This window comes from Triturus cristatus, chromosome 5_2 (assembly GCF_964204655.1).
Source record: "Triturus cristatus chromosome 5_2, aTriCri1.1, whole genome shotgun sequence".
Lineage (NCBI taxonomy): Eukaryota > Metazoa > Chordata > Amphibia > Caudata > Salamandridae > Triturus > Triturus cristatus.
In genome coordinates this window covers 105,482,412-105,509,941 of record NC_140588.1, presented here as the reverse complement: position 1 = coordinate 105,509,941, position 27,530 = coordinate 105,482,412, and the positions used below count along the sequence as shown (strand labels likewise).

At 44.0% G+C, this 27,530-nt stretch overlaps 1 protein-coding gene across 1 annotated transcript in view; it reads right to left on the bottom strand.

Moving 5' to 3' along the window:
• TNFRSF11A (TNF receptor superfamily member 11a) overlaps positions 1–22,137 on the bottom strand; it is a 179,545-nt gene extending 157,408 nt beyond the window's left edge. Inside the window, exon 1 of the mRNA XM_085606896.1 lies at positions 21,360–22,137. Within this exon, the coding sequence (XP_085463022.1) occupies positions 21,360–21,449 (90 nt within the window). The 5' untranslated portion in view covers positions 21,450–22,137. The remainder of the gene's footprint in view (positions 1–21,359) is intronic.
• Between the last annotated feature and the right edge of the window lie 5,393 nt (positions 22,138–27,530).

The following is a 27,530-nucleotide window of genomic DNA, read 5'->3' as shown; positions in this document are numbered from 1 at the left end:
GCATACTTTAGGCTCCCACGAGCCAACGCAGACACCCCTGTGGCATAGTGCAGGAATGTCTGTTGTGGTAATCATAGTTTTTGGACAGGAAGGGGTCGCTTTCAGTACAAAAACAGGTTTTAAGGCGCTGCCCACTTTGGGTGTGCGCTGTAGAATGCAGCACACACGCACAGAGGGAAATTCAAGGAGAATTGAAAACTTTTTTCGTTGTTACGCCTGCTTCAAGAAGGTGCAGAACTTTGTCGCAAATCCCTGTCTGCAATTGTTTGTAAATAGAAATTTGTGTCAAACCCATGGATAGTTGCATGGAACACTCAGGCCCCTTTGATGCAAAGTAACACAAGGCAGCGCATTGTGCAGCTCTGTGCTACTTTTGGTTGCAATCCAATGCAAATCACGGTTTGCTTTCAGTTCTAAATCCATCCACTACAAATTGAGTTGGGTTTGCGTGAAAAAGTAACGCAAACCCATTGAAAAGGGTTTGCAAATCTGGGCCAAAGATTGAAAGCAGGATCAGAGAAGAGAAGGAAACAGTTAGATTGAACAGCCTTATTTAGAGTTTGGTAGAGGAATACTCTGTCAAAACGTGGGGAATATCTTGACTGCCATATTACACGTGCAGCTGGCCATAATGTACTTGTATTTACTGTGGATGGGGCAACCATCACAGTTGTGACAGAACTTCCCATCAGTCCAACTCTAAGTATGTCTCTAAGACTCCAGAGGGCTTGAAAGGAAAGAGTCTGTTATATAGGTAGGATAGAGGTTGGACCAGACAGGTATTTGTATGCAAAGTAGAGGTTTTTTAAACTTTACTCAAGCACGTACTGATAACCAGTAGAGGCTTCCTTAATCGGCCTGCAGCACTTTGCAGGAGGCTGAGCTTAGAGAGCATAGCTTAGGGTAGTCCAATTTAGAGTGAATTGAGGATGTGGCTTAGAATGAGTGAGATGAAGGGGAGGATGCGAGTCAATTACTACAGGTGGAAGAATCCTTCTCGTCTTACTGCCTTTATTTGGGGGGCTATGGTAAGTCTCCATCTATTTGAAATCCTTGGTACATGGCTAATTTAGCCAACATGATGGCCTATCCAACCAAGCTAAGGGACTTGAGCAGGCTGCAATGTCTAGAGCCGCCCTGGCAGGATGTGTTTTATGCACATTATGACCATGATTTTGCAAAAGAGCCTGTGAGCGCCAGAATTTCTTTACATGGACAAAGAAGAATATGCTGCAGCAAAAACGTTGCAATTTACCATTAATGATGCTAATAAGTAGTAACATGATTGTAAAACTTCCCTAGGGGATCACCTATGAGAATACCATCATTTTACCCAGATAACTCTGCGGGTATTGGGTTCTCTCATAAATGTTAAGGGGAACACTTACAAAGAAGTGGTGCAACGCAGCACGACACACAAAGTTGCTGTGCTGCGTTGCGTCACTTAGAGAAAGCAGAACGGTGCCATGTTTTAAACAAAATGGCGCAATTCTGCCTTCTCCATCTGCTGGGGCACTGTGAGCTGCCTAGAGCCAAATGCAGGCACCCATGCACCATAGTGCAAAGGTGTCTGATTTGTGGTCACAATAGTTTTTGTGCAGGAAGGGGCACCGCCCCTCATACAAGCTCTTCTTTGATGTCATTTCCTTTTTGTATATGTGCTGCGGAATACATCATTCATGCAACTGAGCAAATAACACAGCGAAATACAGATATTTCTCCTCGTTATGCCAGCCTCAGGAAGTCGCACCATTTTTCGCACAAACTTATTTCTACATCTCTTTGTAAATCTGGGTTTGCATCAAAGTCTATAGGTGGATGCCTGGGAACATCCATACCGAATGCAAATAATAATAATAATAATAAATGAATTTTGTTAAGCGCACAGCTACCCCAAAAGGGGTGTCCCGGCGCTGGAGTGGACAAGGGCAAATCAAGAGGCTAAGATCTAGACGGAGCGACTAAACAACCAGGTTTTTAAGGACCTACGGAACTCCAAGTCAGACTGTATCAGGCGGAGCTCAAGCGGTAGATTATTCCAATATTGAGTAGCTCCTACCTCAAAGGATTTACCTCCCATTCTAGATTTTACAAGCCGAGGGGTGACAAGTAAATGCTTATTATTTGAATGAAGAGATCTGGTTTGATGGTAGGAGCGAAGTCTCTTTCTTAAATATAACGGCCCTTTACCTATACTGGCTCGGTAGGCTAGGGTCAGAGCCTTAAATTCAATACGTTTGGCAATGGGTAACCAGTGAAGTTTTCATAGATAGGGGGTAATATGATGCCGTAGAGGAGCCCCGCAGATCAGTCAGGCTGCCGCATTTGAACTACGCATCAAAAACATAGAAAGGCCCAAGTACAGTCCATTGGCATAATCCAGATGGGATGTTATCAATGCATGAACCACTGTTTTACGAGTAGTGTTGGGGAGATAATTGATACATTTTTTAATGATTTTAATTTTGCCAAAACACGCAGCTGCCACTGTTTGAACCTGTGTAGACAAGGACATGTGTTTGTCCCATCTCACACCTAGGTTCTTAACTGAGTCCTTAAAGAGAGGAGCATCGCCCAATTCATCCGGCCACCACAGACTCGAAGAAAGGGGACAGGGTTGATTAAAAAACAAGATCTCAGTCTTGTTAGCATTGAGTTTTAAAAAATTCAGATCCATCCAGCTCGCAATACTTTTCAAACAGTCTTTTAAAGGATCAAAGGTGGCGGCATGAACATCCCTAAAGGTAAACATAAGCTGGGCATCATCTGCATAGGATATAATTTTGATCCCAATATTTGCAATCATTTCCGCCAAAGGAGTCAGATAAACATTAAAAAGTAGCGGGCTCAGAGCAGAGGGGTTTAATGGGAGAAGTGAAAGGATATATCCGGACTTGTTGTTAACGATCCGATAAAAAAGAAGATATCCACTTCAACACAACACCCTCAATGCCAATTTTTCTGAACCGATTCAGAAGAATAGGATGAGAAACGGTGTTGATGGCTGCAGAAAGATCCAGCAGCACCAACACCGCCTTAGAGCCTCCGTCCACCGCCCAGCATCTAGCATCCGCCATTTCAATCAATGCTGTTTCCGTGCCATAGCCTGGGCGGAAACCCGATTGCGAGTCATGGAGGAGACTATTAGTCTCAACATAGCCAGCCAATTGTTGGTAAACCAGTTTCTCCAAGACCTTAGCAGGAGCAGGAAGCAACGAGATGGGTCTATAATTGCTGGTAATTTCCGGATCTGCATTAGCTTTTTTAAAAATAGGTAGGAGAAAAGCGTGCTTACAGACTGCAGGATAGATGCCATATCTGAGTTAGGAGTTACAAATATCATTCAGATATGGATTAAGGAGTTCTGCCAAAGCGCTGTATTGTTTGGCTGGCCAAGGATCATTTGGCGAGCCAGATTTACACTTCAGCAGTTCAAGAAGAGAGGCGTCCATGGAAACCTCGGCAAATTCTGATAGGCCAGATGAAGAGATCAATCTCAAGTTATCATCCCCAGATAACGGGGAAGTCTCCCGACGCTCTGGAAAGGAGGCATAAATCAAAGCTATTTTTTCCTCAAAGAACTCTGAGAGACTATTACAGAGCTTCTGTGATGGAGGATGAGTAAGGGAAAGAGCTGACGGGTCAGTAAAAGATTTCACTATTTTAAAAATTTCTCTCGAAGAGTTTTTTGCGCTGTGAATGCGGTTAGCAAGAAAGTCTCTTTTATGTCCAATAAGTTTACGATACTCTTTGAGTGCTGCCCGATAATCCAGTTTGCTAGCTGTGGAATAATTAAGTCTCCAACTGCGCTCAAGTCTCTTGCATTCCGATTTCTTAGCTCTAAGCTCCTCCGAAAACCAGGGGGCAGAAGGAAAAGATCAATGTGAATTTATTGCTTTCAAAGGAGCAAGAAAATCAAGCGCATCAACTATCCATTTATTTAAGTTTAAAATACTATTTTCGAGATCCATAGAAGGGCAAGCCTTCGAATTGATGAGATGTCGAGTTAAATGCTCTGGAGAGGCTCTTCTCCAATTTCTGCTATACTCTTTAGGAATCGTAGAGATTCTTCCAGTGCCAGTCATCTGAAATGAAAAAGGGATCAGATAATGATCTGACCAAAGTACCGGCAATGGAGAGTCAACAATAATCCCAGAAAAATTAGAAAAGATCAGATGCAGAGTATGACCAGCCTTGTGAGTTGAATGGGATACATGTTGTAAAAGATTACAACCAGCTAATGTGGAAATAAAGTTGGAGCTATGGGGGCAAAGGAGATTATCCACATGTAGATTCATGTCCCCAAGCACCATAAAATTAGAATGGCGTATACTAGCTTGAGAGATGTAGTCAGCTAAAATAGGAATTTGATTGAGACTGGCATTAGGGAGTCTATAAAGCAACAGGCCAGAACACGATAAGGAAGCTGAAAATTTGATACAGAAAGAGAGGCCTTCATTGGAGTCTAGCTAATCAAGATTACTAGCTACCAACTCTCAATCCGATTTATAAATGATGGCTACTCCCCCACCCAATTTCCCTTTTTGTCTATTAGCGCAAGTTATGCCATAGTTGTCTGGAATGGCTAAAGCCAGCGTAGGATTTGTATCCTCCCGCAGCCATGTCTCTGTCAAAAATAGCAGATCCCAATTGTTATCAGTTATGGATTGAAAAATATCCAGAGCGTGCTTTGGTAATGATCTACAATTTATCAGCCCAGCTTTTAGTTTTACCGTCGCAGGGGTGGGGAGAAAAGTCTGAGAGCTCAGGATATTGGTAGCGTATGTCGAAGATCCACCAGCCAAGCAAGAATTTACCTGCCAAGAATCCTGTAATGTCAGGCAGGAGAAACGAGGGCAGGAGGGGGGTCGATACGCCATCAGTTCTAAGCTGCGGTACACATATCTTCGCTCGCTGGGAAAAAGGGCAGCATTTCTGGCCCTGGCCTCCGTCCGGCCGCGGACGGGCGCAGACAGGCTTGCCTTGGGTGCGCCTTCGGCGCGCCAGCGGCGCGTACGGGCAGCATGCATTAAATACGCTGAGGTGCTGAAACACTAGTGCGCCAACTTCAAAAATGGCGTCCCCAGCGTCCCTGCAATCGACTATAGAGTCGACTCTGCCCCTCGCAATTGACAAGCAATGACAAGTAGGTAAACAGAATTGTAAAGAGTGTCCTAACTTGAGACAGCGCAACGCACTGCGTTACTTGTTCTTACAAAGCCATGCAAAGCTATATTTGGGTGGCTTTGTAAATACCAAAAAGTGACACAACCCTGATGCAAAATCTTTGCAAATCTTGGCCAAAGTGTCTGGAAAGGAAGCAGCACATTGGTTATTGAACCTGCAAATGTAAAGTGCTTAACTTAATCCATATCTTGTACACTGAACGTCTGTTAAAAACATTGATATTGAATTGTTTGTAAAGCGCGCAAATGCCAATGGCGTCCTGGGGCTAATATCTACTACATTGTGATAGGGACCAACTCGAGCTAGAGATTCCTGTCAAGAAGGACCAACAAATAGACACAGCAAATAACAGTTGATCACATTTATTGAGGGGCCAATGGCTGCTTACACTGGGCAGGAGAATAAATAAGCTTTAATTGTGTTTCCTGAAACTGAATAAATTAGACTGGCCTCAGAGGTGTACTGGTAGGTTATTCCAAAGTTGTGCTGTGGTGTAGCTAAATCTACTACCTCCCCATTTCTTTCTTCTGATTTTGCAGACATTAACTGTCTGAGAGTTCGTCGAGCGCAAGGTTCCTCTAGGGCTATACCCAGCTAAGTTATTTTTCAGATATGCTGGCCCGTTACCATACAAAGTCCTATGTCCCCCAGACATAAGTCCTTGAACAGGACCATTTTCTTTACAGAGAGCCAATGAAGCTTCCGTACTGCCTCGGAGATAGGCTAGAACTTGGAATGTTCTTTAGGAGTCGAGACGCTGCATTCTGTAGGCATTGGAGTTTCTTCAGGGCACGCTGGTGGATGGCTAAATATAGGGCCTTACAATAGTCAAGCCTTGACAGCACCAAGGACATAACCACTGATTTTCGAAGTTCATATGAAATGAAAGGGCGAATTTTTCCTATCCTGCATAGGAGGAAAAAGCAAGAAGATGTAAGTTTGTTAATCTGTGCATTAAAGGACAAGTCAGGATCAAAAATGATTCCCAGAATCCTGACCGGGGATTTCCTACCGAAGTGGGAAGAGAACCAAGCGTCTGAGGGAACCAGGATTTGTCCCAAAAGGCAGGGCCCTTGCAAAGAGGAGAACCTCAGTTTTTTCTGACCTCACCACACAGCTGTTGTTGATCATCCATTCCCTGATAGTGCCCATACAGCTGTTAAAGCGATGTGCAGTCTCGTTGACATCATTGAAGATGGACACAACAATTTGTGTGTTATCTGTGTATGCCACTGGGGTGAAACTAAAGGAACAGATGTGCAGATAGATCTGGGTATCGTCTGCATAAAAGCTGAAAAACAAAGTCCTGGCAGAGTAGCAGATTCATCTAGTCCTGATCAGAGAAGGTGATCAAGGGGAGCTTCAAGAAGCACTGCTGAAGACACAAGACGAGCTAGATAAGAGGTGTTCTCTGAGCTGTTTGTACCCTGCTGTCATGCCACAGTGTCTGTAGCCACCTTCCTCTGTTTCTCATGGGTCACAAGAGACGTAAGGAAGATGGTGTGAGGCTGCTGTTGCGAGCACAACATCCACCTTTTCTAAGCTATATACAGACCAAAAAAACAATATAGGCGAGGTGAATCTTACATCACCACATCTCTATGCCTCGCTCCACTCCATCTGGTATGCACAAATCTAGCATAATCTAGCTGGGGAAGGAACAGATTTGCAGGCTGATGGACTAATTTTGTAATCCCTTTCAAAATGTTTGATTATTTTCAAAGTTTCTCCCTTACAAAATAGCGAGCTATTAAAGTTAAATGCAATTGATGAAAAACACATTCCATAGAATACCTGTCTAGTGTAGAAGAATCAATTTATATGAAGCTATCACTCCAAAGAAAGCGCCATTTAAAACAAGCATTGAAAATGCAGTAGGTCTCGCCTTTCATTAAGTTAAAGCCATTTGCTTTGCTATACAAAACCATTAGCAAAGCAAATGGCTTTAACTTACTCAAAGGCAAGACCTATTGCATTTTCAATGCTTGTTTTTATGCCACTGAAAGCCCTTTTAGGAGCAGTGCAGAAGCTTCTTCGATGCTGCTACGTCCTTCACGTCACTGAGTTAGTGGGAGAACGTTCTTATATTATTCCAGTGCACGATAGGGGCCTCTTCTAATCTTGCACAATCTACTAGAAACCCAGGGATCAATAAAGATGTTCAGAGCAATCACTTGCGATGCCTCCGGTGTATAACTGCCTCTAAACTGCGGCGGCACAGAAAGACACCTGCAAAGGGTTAATATATTGATAAAAATCACATAAACAAGCAATTTAATAAATACAGTAGAAAAAGATAAGACCGGAAAGAATCGGTGATATAAGCCGGCTGCTATGACTGCTTTAATCAAGGAAAAACCCTTCCCGAATCAAACCTAGTCTCTAAAAATCCATTTTACTGAAAATATGTCCATCTGTTTGTCAGAAGAAAAAACAATGTTTAAAGTAAAAGTTTTTCTTCCACTAAGTTTCTTGTTTTCTCTAAAATGCTACATGTTCTTAATGTGATAGTCTCACTCACTAATGTAGGCGATGTATCTAAAAATAATAATTTTATGTATTCTGAATTCAAAGTTTGAATGTTGCACCTTGAGAGAATGGTATCATGCATTCACTGTTAAATTAAAAAAGGTTAATATAACACCATCTATATGTAGATATAGATATGTGTGTTTGTGTGCGCGCGCGCGTGTCTGCGTGCAGGCACATTTTAACTGTAAAAATATCACAATAATTAGCAGTGTCAGTACTTGTATTTTTTTGGTACGGGAAAGGTAGGGCGTATTTTATGTGGTTTTATATGGTGCTTACTTCCATGAATCAAGACATCACAGCAGGCCCAGGGGGCCACCCAGGGCTTTAAGTGGTCCAGGGCTTGCCAGTACTCAGCACCGACGGTTCTAAAAATCAGGTGCCGAGATGGGTCCCTATCAGGCTCTCTCCACTTGTGCCCTCATCTTAAGGATGAACAATAAACCTTAACTCTGCAGCAGTGCCACCCTTCACTGCCTTTGAGGTAAGTTCAAAGATACTCGTTATATTTCATTCACAATCCCACCATTTCAAAACTGAAGCATGTTCAATCAATGATGAAGCCTTAGTTGTTGCTTATTCATGCTATGCCACTACCACCCATTGACAAAGCCAATAGTAATGGCTTGTTGTGAGTGTAATGTTACTTGCTGTATTATATAGCTGGATGGAATGACAGAAGTAGCAAAATACCAGTGGAGCGGCTCACTAAATTTAGCACAAATTTTAGATTTAGGTGCTTTTAGGCCATGCCCTTAATTACATCGGTCATGCCCCTTTGAGTGAACACATCAGTTTTTTCATCTCACTTAAAGCCGTGGTGCCAACCCATTCAGTTATGCGCGAACAAACCACGTCAGAAACTACGCACCCGAAAAAAATGTTTCTGCAGAGTATTGTAATTAATTATGGGTGTGTGGAACTGCTGAATGGAGAATAACAGCGAGAACCGATGATTGTGCACCGATTCCCCCATGTTATCCGTTATGCCACCGCTTTTCGCCCGTACTTATTTTGCCATTTTTTCCAGGCGAAATGTTTAGGAAAATTGGACTGTGGTGGTCCCGCACAACTTCTAATCGTGATTCAGTGGGTAAATCCGTCCGAATCCGGGTTATCCGGATACTCATAATTGAAGGCCGGTCGCAAAACAACAGGAATAAATGCCTCCTCGTTGAATCAATGGGAGCACTTCACAGGCAAACTAAACCCAGGCACCGTCCATATCTACTTAATTTTACCTAATATGCTAATTACCGCTATGACTATCGGCAATACTTAAGGGAAGCGCTTCATAGTTCCGGAGCTGGTTTTGACGTGGCAGCCTAAATGGAAGAGGTGAGCCTCAAGCTATCGTATGGACAGGAGGGGGCAGCAGAGCCGACTGTACCCGTGAGTACCTAGTTTCATGCCCAGTATAAATCACCCGATGTCACTTCTTTTCAACAGGACAAAAGTCGCTATAACCTAATAACAAGTCAATCCTCTCAGAGTCCCGGCCCAACCCTTGACACCAAGTGTACTCCTTTGCCACTTTTCCAGCTTTCATGCTTCACTCCTAGAAGGACCCTTGTAGCGCAGAATCTTCTGAACAAGCGCGGTCCCGAAAGTTAAAGAGGACCGCGCTGCAGCCGGAGCATGGGGATCTTTTGTCTTTATGGAGCCATGTGTTTCTAATTAGAAACACATGGCCACATAAAGATACGAAAGTGCTTTGCGACAGCAGAAAAGCAGGCGAGCCAGTCCGGCTCGCAGGCGAAAGGGCGTCTACAGAAAACCCTCATTTACAATGGCAGGCCACCGTTTAGCATAAACGGTGATGCCAGCCAATGGAAATGAGAGGCGGGGCTTAAAGCCCTCTTCTGAAAGTCCTTGTAAGCAATAAATCTCGCCGAGCGAGCTACGCAGGAGCGCAGCAACGCTAGGCGAGACCTAAAAATGTTTATTGGAGATCATATCATAGAAAAAGATCCATATAAATGGTAAGGCATGTCCAGCGTTTATGGCCTCGACTTTCTTACTCATTACATAGTGTATAGTGGCTACATTGCTGGAAGTCTAGGTTCTAATTCCAGCGTTGCATCTAACCAAACAAGCACTGGCAAATCCAACAGTTCTTTTATGGTAGGGAGGGTGTTTGAGCTGCCATTTTATAAGAGATCATTTGGTAATAGGTGGGTGATTTTGTGGGTGTTGCTGCCAGCTGTCATGAAAGAAAATCTAATAAAGAAGCATCATCTTGGGTTATAATAATATGGAAGCTGAGAGTAGGACCCTTTTGCTGGACAGACTGTTATGAGAAGGGGCCAGAAGTTGAAGTTTGCTTTTAAAGGGGTGTGCTTTAAAGGCATACACAGTAAAATATGGGGCAGTAGATACTTTTAGCAAAGTACCAGTATTTTTGTTGCATCTTATTATTACAGGCAAAGGCATCTAAACAGCATGCACCTAAACGAACAGCCATAATTTAGCAATTATTTTTTTGTGGTGTCAGCAAAGTACATCATAGAACATACATTTGGCCTCATTTTCAAGCTAGCCATCATATTGCACCTTCAGCTTAATAAACAAACTACTTATTCCACCATCACTAAAACGTGAAGAAAACACAAGTGACACAACGTAACCGTCCATGAAATGTGTTATCCTTGGTGAACATCCCATAGAAGCTATGGCAAATCATGACAAACAAATGAAAGCCAGTGGTTGAAGTGGGCTCAGTCAAAGCCCGCTGTCTCTCATTGTACTTCTTAAATTGTTCTTTATTGAAGAATTGACACAAGTTCTTCCAAACACATGAAGCTGTCGGTAGCAAAGTCCTACAAATAACTAAGCCTGGGCAGAGTTCGCGGAGTTCTGCCTAAGTGCAAAAAAAACTCTGCTGTGCTACGCGGAGCTCTGCGAGCAGCGGAGTGCATTAGATAAACGCCATTCGCTGTGATTTTCAGTGCCAGGTGCTTGTCCGCAACTGTGCAATCATCGCGAACGGCACCATTCATAGCGCAAGCGGGCGCTGCTTCCTTTCTGCCGCTCGAGTAGATTTTTACTCGAGCGGCAGCTTTCTCAACGCGAATGGATGGTTTATCAACGCGAGCGGTCGCAAGCATACGCGACTACTCGCAATGAGAAATCTGACCGCCTGCGTTGAGAAATCTCGCTGGGAGGTTGATTATCCACGCTCGTGCTCGCCAACTTGATGTTGACGATCACAAACGAGGAAAAATCTTGCCGGGAGGTGGATTTTCCTCCTTCGCGCTCGCCAACTTGACTTTGATGAACGCGAGGAAAAAACCTCTGCCACGCGAAGCAGAGTTTTTCAGAACTCCGTGAGCTCCGCGTAACGTGGAGTGCGGAAAACTCCGCAAACACCGCGAGCGGAGCAGAGTTCACCGTCCAGACTTACAAATAACGTAGTTCTGGCAAAATTACACAGTTCCTCTGGACCCTTGTATCTATCTGGGGCTCAGGTCTTGTATTTTATTTTCTTTGAAGAGAGAATTTGCATTCATGCCAGCAGATTTTTATTTTGGGTAATCTTGGGTTTTTCATAACCCTTCATTACATTTCCTGTTCATTCTCTTTCAATGGAAATTGATTTTAACACCTTAACTTAAAAGCCAACACATGCAATATTTCTCAAGGTTTATCTTAATCCCTCTGAAGTTTCTCCATATGCTTTAATTTTCAATTACATGTTTTTTTGGTGAATGTCGTTTTATTTTATATGTTATGTAGTGCCCTCACCGAACTTAACTAACAAACTTTTTTCTTTTTAGTTGGAAGCTAAAGTCATTTTTCAACATTTTTATCTCGCAAAAGCACAGCGTAGCTTGTTTTTATAATTTCAAATCACAAAACAACATTCGGTGAACCATCTTAGAAAATCATTTAAGTTCCCAGTGCCTCAAATTACAAATATTTGTAATATAAATGTGCAATGTAAGTAGGTTTAAAAATCCTCAGTGTTCTATCACAGTTACTCGTCCTTCCCTCCTCTACAATACATTTTGGCTTATGTTATCCGCACCCCATATGTACAACACCATATGTATGAGTTGTTCCTGCTACAATAACATTTTCTCTGTAAAACACACCACTGTTCCCGGGTCTAAGTTTGTGCTATATCAAATGCCTAATAAGTAAAGTACAGGCCTTATTTAGAGTTTGATAGATGGGATACTCCGTCACAAACATGGTGGATGTTCTATCTGCCATACTACAAATACATTACAGCCTATGGCACTTCTAATATGATGGACAGGATATCTATCACATTTCGACAGAAACCCCATCCACCAAACTTGAAATAAGACCATTTGTCTCTACTTCTCAAACCAGCACCCTGTTACCTTTCTTTATGAAGCTTTCCTACATATGGCGTGTAAGCAGCACTTTTGTTAAGCCTGTCTTTCTACAGGACATTTGTCTCTGCTGTAACAGAATACCAGATAAGTTTGTTTTCCACAAAACATCGTTTTTTCTATTCTGCTGCTATGCCTCAGGGTTTAATTTGGTTCCTTCACAAAAGGACAAATAGCCTTATGCTTGAGGATTTATTGAGTTTCCTTCACCAAAGATCTGCTTGCCCTGCACCATGTTGAGCTTGTGGGTGGAAGTGATGGCAATCTGAGAAGACTAAAAGGAATTATCCTTTCAATGCTGCTGTCAAGGATGGGGACATATGGCAAGCTGTGCACCACTGTTCAGCCTCTCAGCCACTGTTGAACCTTTTTCCTGGGGTGAAATCAGGTGTATACTATGATCTCTCCACCCTCGTTTCCTGTGTGACTTGTACCCATGTATGGGGAACAGGCATGGATGAGGGAACATATAGGTTGTTTGTTTGACACTTGGCTTTGTGGCTGGAGGCAGAACAGGCAGTGTACTGGTATTGGGGCACATGCCCATGCTTCACGTGCGCCAGTGGACATAGCGGTCCCAGGTTTATGAGAAAATTCCAAGGGATGCAACTGCATTAGTGATCCCAGGATATAGGAGGACGTAACCACTAAGGTGTGGAAGGAACCCACAAAACCTATGCTTACCAGGTTAGTGTCTGATTTTCCACATGTGGCACAGGTGAACTCTGTGCTTTTTAAATCTGCCACTTTACCAGTCAGGTGATATGGGAAATAATGATGCGATTGTGAAGAACAGAATTCCATCCAAAATGGAAGGTGTGGGCAGACCTAAAGTACATTAACTGAACACTGGAGGTATGCATATTTTCACCTGGATCAACTCAGGATATTGCAATACAATGCAATACAATGTCTTGGATTTCACAATGAGCCTGTAGTGGCATATTCCTTCAGGATGAAGTCAGAAATCCAAGGTTGGAGTAGTTGCTGCCTGAAAATAAGACAGAAACAACACATATGTAGAAAACAAAACCACCTTCCCACCTATTTACACCCACATGATGATACATACCACAGTATCAAGGACCGATGCATAAGTCAGTGGGTCACGTCTTTTTGGATTGTATACATTTCCTTGAGGAAAGGAGGAGGAAGCTTCCATGTCCCGTTTTCATGAAATATAGTATTTGAACATAGGATAAGGGCCTTACCCTTGTATGTGGGCTTAGGTTTCAGGATGTAGCTATTGCTACTGGTCGATTGCTGCAGAAGACAGCAATATCTTATGTAGGCTATCTGGTTTTAGGTTTAAACCTATAATAACTGATAAAACCCTACTGAAAGGTAAATAGCCATCACTGGTGTACACATATAAACAGTGAAAAAACACATTTGCAACCACAAACTAAGTGCCATTCAAAGAAAGAAAAAGATAAGTAAAAGAGACATTTTTATTTCTTCCTGAAGGGGCCAATACAATGTAACTTTGTGATACATGGTAGCATGAAGAAAGACTGGGCTAACATTATTCTGCTGGAATTTTGTTGTTTAGGGATGTCACTAAAACATTGTCTCTTCTTCCATCTGCTTTTTTCAGTTTTGTGGTCTTTGGCCTAAAGATGCAGTGTTTAGAAGCATGTTTTAGGTCTTATTTAGTTATTTTATACACTGTAGAGAATCGGGAAATATCAAAATCATATTTGATATTTTGGCTACATTTGATTTCACTGATAGGTAAAATGTCTGGTTTCATAAGAATCTTTCCTAATGTCTACCATCACATTTACCCACAGACAGAGAATGGGTGAAATCCTTTGATAAATCCGGAAAAACACTGTTTCTGTTGTTTTTATTGGCGCGAAAATGTGTAACCACTGAAAACCACTGTCTTTTTAAGGTATTGAAAAAACTGAAAAAACTACACCAGAATTTACCAAAAAGAGAAACTGAAAACAGGAAAGCCTAATCTTATGCTAGGACTTCCCTTGTAAATTGATTTAGACCATATATGCTGTGATGCTGCTCCAAGGGGAGGCCTGGGGTTGTGACAGTTGTCTTGCACATTGTACTTTATAATGTTGGTAGGTAAAATTAGACGCATGCTCCGAGCTACTGATAACCTCCCTAAATGCTGTTAATAGGTATGTGAAAATGAGGGTGGGTCATATATTGCACATCATATTGCCTTAGTCGGTTAAATGAGTTGCCAGCCTAGGGTAATATGTTCTCCCCTTCCACAAAAGTATGGCTCTGTATCTTGCACTTTACAATGTTTCTTCCTCAAATGAATCGTACGTCTTGTGTTCCTATGATGCCTAAAATGTTTTTAATTGGTATGAGATGATATTGTGATCTTTGATAGAGTTTTCTCTAACTTGAAGAACTTTACATTTTATAGTGTATGTCTTTTTATTCCAGGCTGAGGTCAAGTGTTGATGGATCAATTTAATTAAGTGTTGCATGGTTTTTGTGATGTTTGTAATTATCTATGTTAAATGAAGCCTTTTTAATATTTCTATAAAAATGTATTTCTTATAAATAAAGAATTTGACTTGACCAATGCATAAGGCGTCGTACACTCCAGGCTGGAACCTGAGTGATCGTGTGATGAGTCAGTGTATCACTAGCACACCTTATGTGACACACCACCAAGTGTCCACAGCACAAGACATGAGCATGGTGGTGAACAGAGGACACAGTGGCACACGATACTGCAGAAACAACCCTTCCCAAAAATGCATGATGTTTCAAGTCATTTCCAGACATGCTTTCAAGATTTTACTTTCTACTACAGTTAGAGCAGTATCTCTTGAGTCCATCCTTGAACATACAGAGGGTTGGAAAGAGGACGTTCAATCAATCACAAAAGAAACTACCACCTTTCATAAAGCAAGACAAGAAACAATATCTGCCGCTTTCGTCTTTAAGGGTGTCATCCATTAAGGTCCTGCCTTTCTCACTGAACATTAACTTTCCATCAATCAATCAATCAAGGATTTATAAAGAATGCAAATCACCCGTGAGGGTCTCAAGGCGCTGGAGTTGCTAGCTGCTTTTTTTTTTTTTTAAGAGGGGAAAGCAAGGTGAAAGGTGAGAAAACGTGGAAAAGCAAGGGAAATCTCTTTTAAAAAATGGGTGGAGTGGGCAAGGAGAAAGCAATGAAAACTAGGGAAAAGCAAGCAGAAGACACTTAAAAAACGGGGCAAAAACCACAGAGAAGGCACTCAAAAAACTGGAAAAAGCATGAGAAAGCTGTGAAAACGAGGGAAAAGCTAGGAGAAGGCACTCAAAAAGAAGGGTAAAATCAAGGAGGAGACAGGAGCAAAAGCGACGCAGCAGCAGGGGGAGAGCTGGGCCTGCTCCTTTTACATCAACGTTGCAGTAGCTCCATTTTGTGATATTGTTGATAAGTTTACACTTTTTTAAAGACATATTTTTCAAAAAAGTTCATTTTTACCACTTGACGTTTTGTCCGGATCGAATATTTTTCTCCAGAATCTGAATGGAATCAGCTCCAAAATATCCCACTCCTGTAGAGTCAGGGAAAATCTTCATATTGTGAATGGGCCAGAAAGCACCAAGCCTCACCTCTACGAATTAACTGAGCTAGAGTATGTGCTGATTCTGCAGACGAGCATTTTGGGGAATTGGAAGTATTCATGCGTTTCCTTCTCCAAATCATTGTTCATAATTTGTGGGATTTAATGAAATGTATTCTTAAGGTTTTGAGGACGGGAACATTCCTAAATATTGTGTGAGGGAAAGAGTAAGGAGAGGGAGGTAAGAGACATAGGCACAGTGGTTCAACAGCAGGAACTATGAGGGAGGAGACACGGACTAGAAAGTACGACACTGATAGTCTCTATGCTACTAGGTCTTGTGTGTGGCATATCTGTTTAGAAGTTAACAATTCAACAAATCCAGGTTCACAATTACATAGCAACCTGTGAATCTCAGTTAGTAGCAATTGCACGTTCTGCATATGTAGCTGTACCCCCCACCCTCCTCAATCAGGGCATTCATTTCACCCTTCTTTGCATAGTTCTGTCCAATATTGCCATCCTCCACAGTGTACTAGGGAAGACACAGTAAGAATGTGATATACAACAACCGGGCCTGTTTTTGGACCAAGGCCTACCTTTAAAACTGCCTTTAAGACTTTAACCCAACCAGTCTACTCACCATGCATTGTTCAACACTCCATCCATCATTTCCTTTGGTTTTTGCTTTGTTCGCCATAAGTTGGCAGGGTATGCTCAGACGTGAGTCCCTTGCTCACTTTGCCACTGGATTCAAGCAAGCCTGGCTGAAGACGGCTGAAATGCCAGAAACCGGTCCTAGGAAGCTTGTTTCCGGTCCAGGGAAGACATGGCTTGGCAGTTCGGGCTGGACTATTCCCATGAGGCACAGGGTCAGACTGATTTGCATATGGCCATGTCTGAACTGGGGTGGCAGAGTGGGCTAAAGAACGGTGATGGATTAAACCCAGATCAGTTGACTGGGGGTGAGTGCTTGCATTGTTCAACACTCCGTCCATCATTTCCTTTGGTTTTTACCATAACTCAACAGCATAAAGAGCATGCACCTGTACCTCATAACAATATTACATTGTAATTTCACCCCTCCAGAGGCAATATTGAGTACTCAAATCCTGAACTGCAAAACAGTACACACCAATACAAAATCACACCATACCCTCACAGGCAACGTATTTTATAACTAAAGTGCCTGCTTATATTCCATGTTCTCTCTGCTCCAAACAAGGATTCAACCACCCTTGCTGAATGTTAAAAAAGGTGCATTGTAATTCAACATTTAGACTTGCACAGTTGAATGGGCTGCACCTCACATTCTTGCCCTTCCTCCAAAGGACCTATTCTCTCGGGCTGTGGGAGGAAGCTTTCCATTGACACAGCCAATGTGGGTTCCTTGGACGGAAGGCTGATGGTCCTTCTGATCCTAATAAGGTGGGTGGACTGTCAGTTTGATGGACGGGGTACTCCATCTCGCTTGAAACGGAGTACCTATAGACCAAACTCTAAATAATCCCCTAGGTCTGGTTGTTACTGTACCCCGATCTTTGTGTTTCCTCGCAAGCACATATTTCAAGAACATATTGGTGAGTTGCCTTCAGGTAGCTAAATCAGATGAGGAGACGTTATGATCATTCAAGTGACGTGCACTAATATGAATGGATTTAGGATGCTCTGTAGAACATCAGGCACGCTATCGTCTCTTTCTCTGGAGCAGCATCAGGGTGCCCACATATTACCACATTTAGCACGGTTTTCAGTCTTCTGTCTGACAGCCAAATGGCACGACTGCAACACAACTCGCAAACTTGGGTCCAATTCACAAAGGTAAAGTTAGACCAAAAGTCTAACTTAGACCAAAAGTATAACTTTACTACTTTTCAGTATTGATAAAGATAGGTTACTACTAGTAACTCTAGTACTAGTAAACTTACCAGTAGTAAAGTTACTAATAGTAAAGTTACTACTAGTAAAATGAATAGTAGTAAAGTTACAAGTAGTAACTTACATTTGTGAATACCAAAAAGTAGTACACTTAGATTTAAGTCTAAGTTTACTACTTAAGTCTAGGTGTACTACTTTTTGGTTTTCACAAAGATAAGTTACTACTAATAACTTTACTACTAGCACAGTTACTACTAGTAAAGTTACTAATAGTAAAAATAGTAGTAGTAAAGTTACTGGTAGTAACTTACCTTTATGAATACCACAAACGAGTAAACTTGGACCTAAGTTTACCTTTGTTAATCGGGCCCTTGGTGTGCACTGCTCATGCACCCTTGAAGTGAACAGTGCACCACAACTGATGATTTTATAGTTCCTGCAGCAACAAGTACTACAACCTTACTGCACACGCCCCACCCGTTTAAGTGTTAGATTAACCAAAGTACAAGAGCATTACTTACATGTAACAAAAGGCAGATCACAGAGGTGCACAAGCCAGAGAATAAATGAGAAGGGCTGAACCAGAGCCGAGACAGGGGACCAGCTTGGCTCAAAGAACTAAAACATGAACGGGCCCAACAAAAAAGTTCATTATGTTAAAACTTGCTCCTTTTTTCACATTCTCTTCTATCTCACAATTTGCTTTGTCTTTCTTCTTCTCCCTCTTTCCGTCACTTGCTATCTCTCTTTCTTCCTCTTTTTTTGCCATCTTTCCCATTTTTCTCTCACTCTCTCCTCTGTTGTTCCTGTCTTCACTTTCTCTCTTTTTCACCACCTTGCATTCTTCCTCTTTCATTTCTCCCCCTAGCTCTTTGTCTTCTTCCCTCTGTCACTTTCTTACTCACTCACTGCTTAAACCCGACTATAATTCTCTTATTCACTGAATTTCTCCTCTGGTTTAATTTTCATCTGCCATTTTTGCATTCACACCCTCTCTCCCTATTACAAACTTGGTTATCAATCCCCCTGCACAAGTTCTTTCTGACTACCTCCACTCCCTCTGTGCACTTCCAACTCTTTCCCCAGCCCACACTTGGTGCAGGCAGACCCAAAATTACTGATTTCCAAGGAAACTCCCTGTCACTCAATTGACTCTATGTGTTCAACCATGTGAATCTGCATCATTGGAAGTAACCGAATTCCCGGCATTGTGAACTCTAGGGGTGCAGTTAACTCCCTTGCATCTGAGAACCTCTAGGAAACTACTACACAACTCACACTGAGCCAACTACGAGTCTGCTGGGAAGGTATCCAGAAAGGGGAAACTGCTTTTGGCCGAGTCTAAGTGGCCCGCTGCACTGTCCCTGGGATGACTGGGTGCAAGAACAACAGGCCCAATTTTACCAGGTGGAAAAGTACTCAATGTTAACGCACACCAGTCCAGGACAAGGGGTTCGGGAATTGGCACAGTCCAGCTCCCACCTTTCCTACAAAAACACCACAGGAGGAAAGATGTGGTGTTAACAGTCAGAGCTGCCGACTTTGGAATTGAGGAACCAGGTTTAAGTCTCCGCTTCAGTTCAACATCCTGAGATATTAGGCAAATCACTTAATCTCCCCGTGCCTAAAAAACATTAATGTGATCTTCTGTGAAGTAACTGGTGCTCGTGTAAAGCAAATACCCTTGGGTCAAGTTTGCACGGTATAAAAACCGCCATAAAAAATTAAATGCTCTCAGCAACCACCAATCCGTTGCTTGTCCTGCACCAGGATACCTTCCCAAGCTACTGACCTGTGACCTGCATTGGCTTCTTGATCCCTACTGCCAGCTGCTCAGAGCAGGTGGTAAATATAGCAAGGTGTCAAGAATTTGGGATAAGCATATGAGAACGGGCCCAGCAAACTCTGGTCGCAATGATTTTTCTCCATTCCTATAACTCAACCTCATACTTGCAGAGTTCAGGGATGCGATTACCAGCCATAGCCAGTGTTTCCTTCCATGGTAATTTCAGCAATCCTACAGCATGCACCTCAAAATCTGACCCTAAGGGATGGTCAACTTTTATTGGCTAACAGTGACAGTTTCCAGCAGGGCCTGCATCAGTTAAATTTGACAGTTCCTGGAGCTCTCAGTAGGTATAACTTTAACAGGACAGTGCCTCACTGCTAAATATTTTATTTGGAGATGACCTGCACTTCTAAGAACACTGCTATACTTTTATGGATAGAAACAGTACTTACCTGCAAGGATTCTATATTTTAATGGGACCGTACAGGAACTTTAACTCAGGACCTTTAAAATGTATTGGAAGAGTATCCGCACTTATCAAAAAGCTGCATTGCATTTATGAGACATCAAAAGGGCATATCCGAAGGACGGCTATACTTTTAAAGAGGCAATAGTACCACTGCTCAGCATGGCTGCTAGCATTTTAATGGGACAGCACTAGAACTTCACATCAAGGTTGCTTATTCATTGGAGGACTGCTAGCACTCCTCTCCCTACAGTGACTACCAATACCAACCTGCTGATGCCTCATGTTTGCTCTCAGACTTCAAGAATCAGCATAGATGCCACTGGACACTACGTTAATGGAATGGAGACCCAGGAGATAGGTGACAGACACACAAACAAGAACAAAGGATCAATGTCATCTGACCATCACAAGTGCCTGAGAGGGACAGACGAAGCTGGGGACATTTTAAGGCATGTGCAATGTCAGTACACTGGGATATTGATATTTTGAGTGGTCTTCACAGGTCAGCTCTAAACCCAAACTTTCGTTATACGTGTCTATTTCTGTATTTCATCCTCCAAATAATGTACAGCGGGGGCTGGATTACACAGAATGCAGTCATGCAATTCTGTACTGCGGCAATTTTGCATCCACTGACCAGAGCTAAATCGAGATCTGCAGCCACTGACTGGTATACCCTTTTTGCATTTGTCAGTCGGTGCAAATTTAGTTTTCAACTGGTTGGTCGGTGCAAATAGGTTTGGGAAATTTGAAAGGGCACCAGTGTGATATAACCAAGGTCATTGGAATTATGCGCCGGAGGAGGACTACATTATGCTACAGTCTTCACTAAATCATGCGGCAAGAACAACCCAAATTATGTAGCATGGTGCAGCACATTTTGAGATAGTATTACTTCATTATTTTGCAATTTATTCACATGTTAACACTGACCAGGCAAAGCTTTTACCTCAGTAGTACCAGGTTAACATTCAAATACAGCAACAAGCAACTGAAATGTGATCAGTAAACTTTGCAAATGGTATTCCATGGAGTGGCAACACATGTTGTCTTGTTTCTAGTACATTTTGGTCCGTTTGAGCTAGAAACACATGTTTATGTTAACCCCGGTAGATTGTGCAGCAGATGAAAGAATATATGGGAAATGCAGTAAATCCATAACTATGCATAACAAATCGGGGCTGCAGAATCGCATAAGGGTATTTACTGAATGCAGTTACCAACGTATACCCCTCTCCCCCCACACACACACCCATCCCTGGCCCTCTTAATAACGTGGACTCGTTTTTTTTTTTTAATAAAAAGCAGAATTTAAAGCCAATTTAAGTCTGAACAGACACAGGTCACATGCGCCAATGAAATGTAAATATTTATTAGGTGACTGGGCACGTTTACTTTAGCCCTAAATGAGCCAGCGCTCTTGTACCGCCTGAGGGCTGTCCCCTGTTGCCAAGGTCCCTGAAAGAGGCTTCATTTTAGGCATCACGGTGCTGGGAAAAGAGCCAGAGCGTTGTGCAGCCTGCGGGAGCTTCACACACAGCGGCTGTGCTTGACTGACCCCGAAACACACACGAGGGAGACAAAAGATGAGAGGCACTTCTTACCTGTTGTCTGGCGAGGACAATGCACGCAACAAGCCAGCCTTGAAGAATCCAACGGGATAAATGCTGGAAAGAAGTGGCCATTTTCAACATCCGATATTGTAGCTCAGGAGGTTAAGTGCCCACGCCTGAGCTCCGAGCGTGATCTTCAAGCTATTGGCAGACTAAACGCATCCTTTCATCCTATTGAGTCCCAACAAGCAGAGTGTCAATTTCCCTTGTATGCTAATATGTTGTACACAAATACATGGGTTCTAAGAGAGCATTGGCTGAAACGACATCACTGATAAGTGTTAGTTTGTCCCCGCTGTAGTTCCCAGGAGCTGTCATAGAAATCCAGAAAAGGTGCATCCGCGTGCATTGGCCGGGAAAAGTCTCTGTACCAGCACAACTAAAGAAAAACTAAATAAGAATATAATGCACGGTCTAGTACACCAGTAGGAAAAATACATGTCCTGTGGAGGCTAAAAGCGTACTTCCCTCTCCGCGCTGCTGCAGCAGTGTGTTCCTGTTGCTTATCCTTCCCCGGACACAGCAGTCACTTTTTCTCTTCCCTTTTTTTTTCTTCCACCGCCCCCTCTGGTTCAACCCTCTTCCCTTTTTGCGTGCAAGCTGAGGTGGTGGTGAGGCTGGAGATACGGCAAGGGCTTCCGGCGCAGGGCATAGGTCACCGGCGCGGCCACGCGGCGCTCTGCCAGTTCGCTCGCGCGGCAGGTGCTCGCTCTGCCCTGCCCTGCTCGCGGCTGCCGCGTGGGAGGCGGTGCGGGAAGCGGCTTGGTCGGGGCAGGGGTGTCACCCGTCTGCTTTGCTGATGTTTCAGCCTTCTCTTTCTGCAAGATGGGAGGGAACGGATTTACATACTTCCCAACCGCCGTTCCTGAGTCGACAGTCATTTATTTAATTTATTGTGAAGTAGTTTAAACAGAGCTGGAAAACGAAGCCCGAGTTTTCTTGTGGGCAAACCTTCCGGTCAGGGGCGTAGGAGACACTATATTTCTGAAAGGGACAGGGACAACTTTGTGGACTTTCCAGTGACCTTGTACAAATCGCCCATTGCCACTGCCCGTTTAACAATACAATGGCATAGTTTTTAAGTGAAATATTGAGACAGGCAGGCATGTAGTCACAGTTTGCAAGTATGCTTTATTGTCATTTACATTCACAAAATAATTAGACCAATGTGAAAAAGCATGGATATGAATCTTGCATCTTCATGCACCAAGCAAACAAAGGTGGGACAAAAAAAAAGATGGAGAAAAAGAATGGAGATTTTGTTACGGAGTAGTGCATTATAGATACCACCAAATGACTTCTCTTTTGTGGCTGTGGTACATTACACCTTGTGTAAAGGGTGGCCAACTGGCATGGGCGCAAATTCAGAACGATGAGTGTAAAAATTCCAGACACATCAGTGGATGTCATGCAATAGTATATAAATAAATATCCAAAGAACATAAGTACAAGTCACTTTCTCCTGCCAGGTCACTTTCTCCTGCCCAGTCACTTCTCCTGCCCCGCCACCACTCCTTCCCTGTTATTTCCCCTGCCCCGTCACTTCTCCTGCCCCGTCACTTCTCCTGCCCCATCACTTCTCCTGCCCCAACACTTCTCCTGCCCCATTGCTTCTCCTGCCCCGTCACTTCTCTCCTGCCCCGTTACTTCTCTCTTACCCCATCACCGCTCCTGCCCATTCTCTGCTCCTGCCCATTCACTGTTCCTGCCTGTTCACCGCTCCTTCCAGTTCTCTGCTCCTGCCCATTCACTGCTCCTGCACGTTCACTGCTCCTGTCCGGTCACCACTCCTGTCCGGTCACCGCTCCTGCCCCGTCACCGCTCCTGCCCCGTCACCGCTCCTGCCCCGTCACCGCTCCTGCCCGTTCACCGCTCCTGCCTGGTCACTGCTCCTGCTCATGCTTAATCACCGCTCCTGCCCCTTCACTTCTCCTGCCCCATCACCTCTCCTGCCCCGTCACTTCTCCTGCCCCGTCACATCTCCGGCCTGTCACTTCTCCTGCCCCTTCACATCTCCTGCCCCATCACCTCTCCTGCCTCATCACCTCTACGGTCACCACTCCTGCCCGTCACCGCTCCTGCCCCGTCACCGCTTCTGCCCGTTCACTGCTCCTGCCCGGTCACCGCTCCTCCTCACGCTTAATCACCGCTCCTGCTCCGTCACTTCCCCTGCCCCGTCACTTCTCCTGCCCCGCCACTTCTCCTGCCCCGTCACTGCTCCGGCCACGTCACTTCTCCTGCCCCGTCACATCTCCTGCCCCGTCACATCTCCTGCCCATCACTTCTCCTGCCCGGTCACCTCTCCTTCCCAGTCACCTTTCCTGCCCCATCACCTCTCCTGTCCTGTCGCCTCTCCTGTCCTGTCACTTATCCTGCCCCGTCACTTCTCCTGCCCCATCACCGCTCCTGCCCGGTCACCGCTCCTGCTCATGCTTAATCACCACTCTTGCCCCGTCACTTCTCCTGCCCTGCCACTTCTCCTGCCCCATCACCTCTCCGGCCCCGTAACCTCTCCTGCACCATTACCACTCCTGCCCGGTCACCTCTCCTGCCCCGTCACTGCTCCTGCCCCTTCACTTTCAGTGAACAACATTGGAAAATTACACAAGGCCCCAAGTTCCCCACAGTACTCTGGGGAAAGCTCCTCTGTAATCATTAACTACGATCTACTGGCTCCAAGTGAGTCACTGGCCTCCAAGGCACTCACTCGCACATGATATGCTAAAGTTAGACGGCGCCTTGTCAGAATGACAATGGGCCTGTCCACAGTCTGTGCGAGCTCAGTGAGGGGCTGCTGCAACCTCTGGAGTTCAACAGAGAAGTGCGAGCTGGCCCCTGAGAACTTTTAATCTCTTGGGACTTCTCGCAGGGGAATAGCACAGCTCGCAGAAATTACGCCCAAAAGGCGTCCGTGAAAAGGAATGATTACGGACAACAGACATGACACCAAAATGATGGACGGTCCGTGAAATTTACGGACGATTGGTCGGCCTACTCATGTATTTAACCACCTCTTTCTAGAACTGTGTGCTGCACTTAGGCTGGTGATTTGTGTTGTGTGCACTGAATAATATGCATCGAATTTACTATTAGTAAATATTACATATATGTAAACCTGCAACTTTTGGGAACTGTGAAAAAGGAGATCCGGCAGCAGGAAGAAAGAGAATTGTATTTGCCTTTTGATCAGCTTTTCAGTAAAGAACATTTTATGTAGTGACAAACATACAAACAGGAAGTAAAGCCAGCAGTTGCTAAGCAAGGAAATGAGAGTGACAACCAGTCAACCAATGGGTGGGCTCTCAGGCCCCTAGGTAAACAAAATGTCTCGGAAGCAACAGTGCCTGTGCTGCCTCAGCAGTGGCTGCCGGTACGGATCGGGGTAAGGGGTGGAGGGTAAGGAGGTCTAAAATATAAACTTACCTCTGTTGCTGCATCTCTCTTCCGTCGTCCCTCTGCTCCGGCCGGAACAGGAAGCACACAGGCTCCCCATAGCCACTCACAATGCTGCAATGCAGTACTGTGTTTGGACTGAGTGCCGTAGTTCCGCGCTCAGCCAGGGACTGGGAGCCTGGGCATGTTCTCCACCTAGGCTGTAATGCAGCCTGGGTGGAGGACATGCAAAGTGCACAAGACTGTTCGGCTGGCCAGATACGGCCGGCCAAACATTAATGCGCACTTTCAGAGTGTGCCCACCACTCTTCCCCCTGCTCTGAGAGCAGGACAGCCTCACCCCCAAAGCGGCATCAGCAGGAACAAAAAAAATGATGATAACATTGAGTTACTATAATTTTATATTTCCTTTGTTTACACTGCTGCAAAGCAGTGGGACGATGCTCCTCTGCCTTAGAGGAGGAGCAGCCACTGTGCCTCAGGCAAGACCTAAAGTAGAGGGTGTGGCTGGAGGGACATTGCAAACTGTCAAAAAGGCGAAAGTTCCTGCCAAATATACCAAGGGACATAAAACAATTAAAATTGCCCCCTAAACATCTGTGAACTGCCTGAGGGAGAAACATCCTTTACCTCACAGCCTTAACCACACAGTCTTTACCACAAAGGTATGTTTTTTCTTTAAATAAAATACTTTTCATGTTATTTAAATACAAGTGAATTTAGGCTTTAGAGCTGAGGAGAGTTGGTGGGAGGTAAGGATGACCTGATGGTTCAGGGGTATGTACAGGTAAAGGGAGGTAAGGGTGACTTGGTGGACCAGAGGTGAATGGAGATAAGGGGAGGTGAGGGTTCAGAGGTGGGTATAGATAGGTAAAGGGAGGTGAGGGTGACTTTGGTGTTCAGGGATGCGTAAAGGTGAAGGCAGGTGACACCGGCCATCTTAAAATAACTTGGCTGGAGATTGAGTTTATTGATTGTGATTGCTATTCATGCTATATTTGAGTTCTAATCATTTTACCACTTCCTGGAATAAGCCTTGCTGCTTGGTATTGCAAATTGTAAGCAACACGTTTAGAAAATGGGGTCTGATATGTAAATGGAATTAAATTGTTAAGCTTTGAAACACCAGTAGTATATATCAGTATCTCACATGCATACTGACCAGTAATTACACACTGCCACAGGCCTTGTCCATTGGGCACGTTCTAACCATGGAACTAGAACATTTGACATCTAATCTCAGTTTCACCTAAATATGATGGAAATAAACACCATGACTAGAAGTGCTTTTCCCTGGGAAGAGCAGCCCCTTGGCCTTGCCATAGGAATTATTGACTCTCCAGTTGTGGTCTGGTGGACTAGTTGGAAATGTGCAACCAGGAGACACGTTTCTTTAATCCTGTCCTCCAGTGTGCTCTTAGACATTCATTTTTCTGCTCGTATTCCTTTTTTGGCCAGATTGAGAGTATATTGATTCCGTGTCAAATCTGCTAGCAAGCATATGATTACAAAATAGGCTGAACATTACTTCGGCGGGGAGAAGTGCCCAGTCGCCTGCGGTTCCGAGGAGGTGGGGCAGGGGGGGGAACAGGTGTAAAAAGAAAAACTTACCTTCTCGCCGATTCCTCGCCATGTCTCTCCTCCGTAGTCCCTTGATCCAGCCGGTCTCTCTTCCGCGCTACCTGCTCCAGCCGGAACAGGAAGCACACCCAGGCTCTCCATAGCCAATCACAATGCTGCAGTGCAACGTTGTGATTGGTCTGAGCGCAGTTGTTCGGCGCTCTGACATGCAGTGGGAGTCTGGGCATGTTCTCCACCCCGGCTGCAATACAGCCTGGGTGGAGAGCATGCAAAGTGCGTATGAATGTTAGACCGGCCCGAGACGGCCGGCCAAACATTCCTGCGTACTTACAGAGTGTGCTCACCACTCCTCCTCATGCTCTGAGAGCAGAGTAGCCCTGCACGCCCCGCCCTGCAGAGACGCCACAGCAGGAACAAATAAAATGATAATAACTTTGAGTTATAATCATTTTATTTTTCCTTTATTTCACTGCTAAAAAGCAGTGGGACAACGCTCCTCTCCCTTAGCGCATGGTATATTCCCCTAAATGCAAAACAGTGGCAAATGTATATCTAGAGCCAATGGAATTATGCAATTGTGGGCTATGGTTTTTTGCGTATCATTATGGATTGGCTGCATTTGCCACATAAACCATCATCTGCTGCATAATCTACACATTTTAATCCAAAACAAATTGTTCCTAGATCAAACGGTTCAAAGGTTACTAAAAACGCAGTGACACATGTTGCCGTGTAGTAAAAGGCCCTTTTCAAAGGTTGATTGGTCACCTTTCTGTTACTTATTGCTATATTTGGGTGTTAAACTTGTAAGAATGAGGGGCACCCTATTCCCAGACAGTGTTAACAAGTGTAACAACCATTTGCAATGCAATAGGTCTCGCATTTACGCGAGTTTAAGCTATTGGTATTGTAAATGACGATTCCTTTTATTTATGTATTAAAAACCAAAACATAAATAAAAGGCAGTATCATTTACAATGCCAATAGCTCAAACTCGCGCAAATGCGAGACCTATTGCCTGGTGGCCATCTCCTTGTCCCCTGATGTGCTGCGATGCAAGGTCACTGACCTATTGCATAGAGACGTTAATAACTTGTTACAATGACTTATTTTATCTAGCAAGAACTAGATGCTGAGGTGACTTTGCTGGGAGCTCTAAGATCTGAATAACATGAGGGCTAGCTCTGC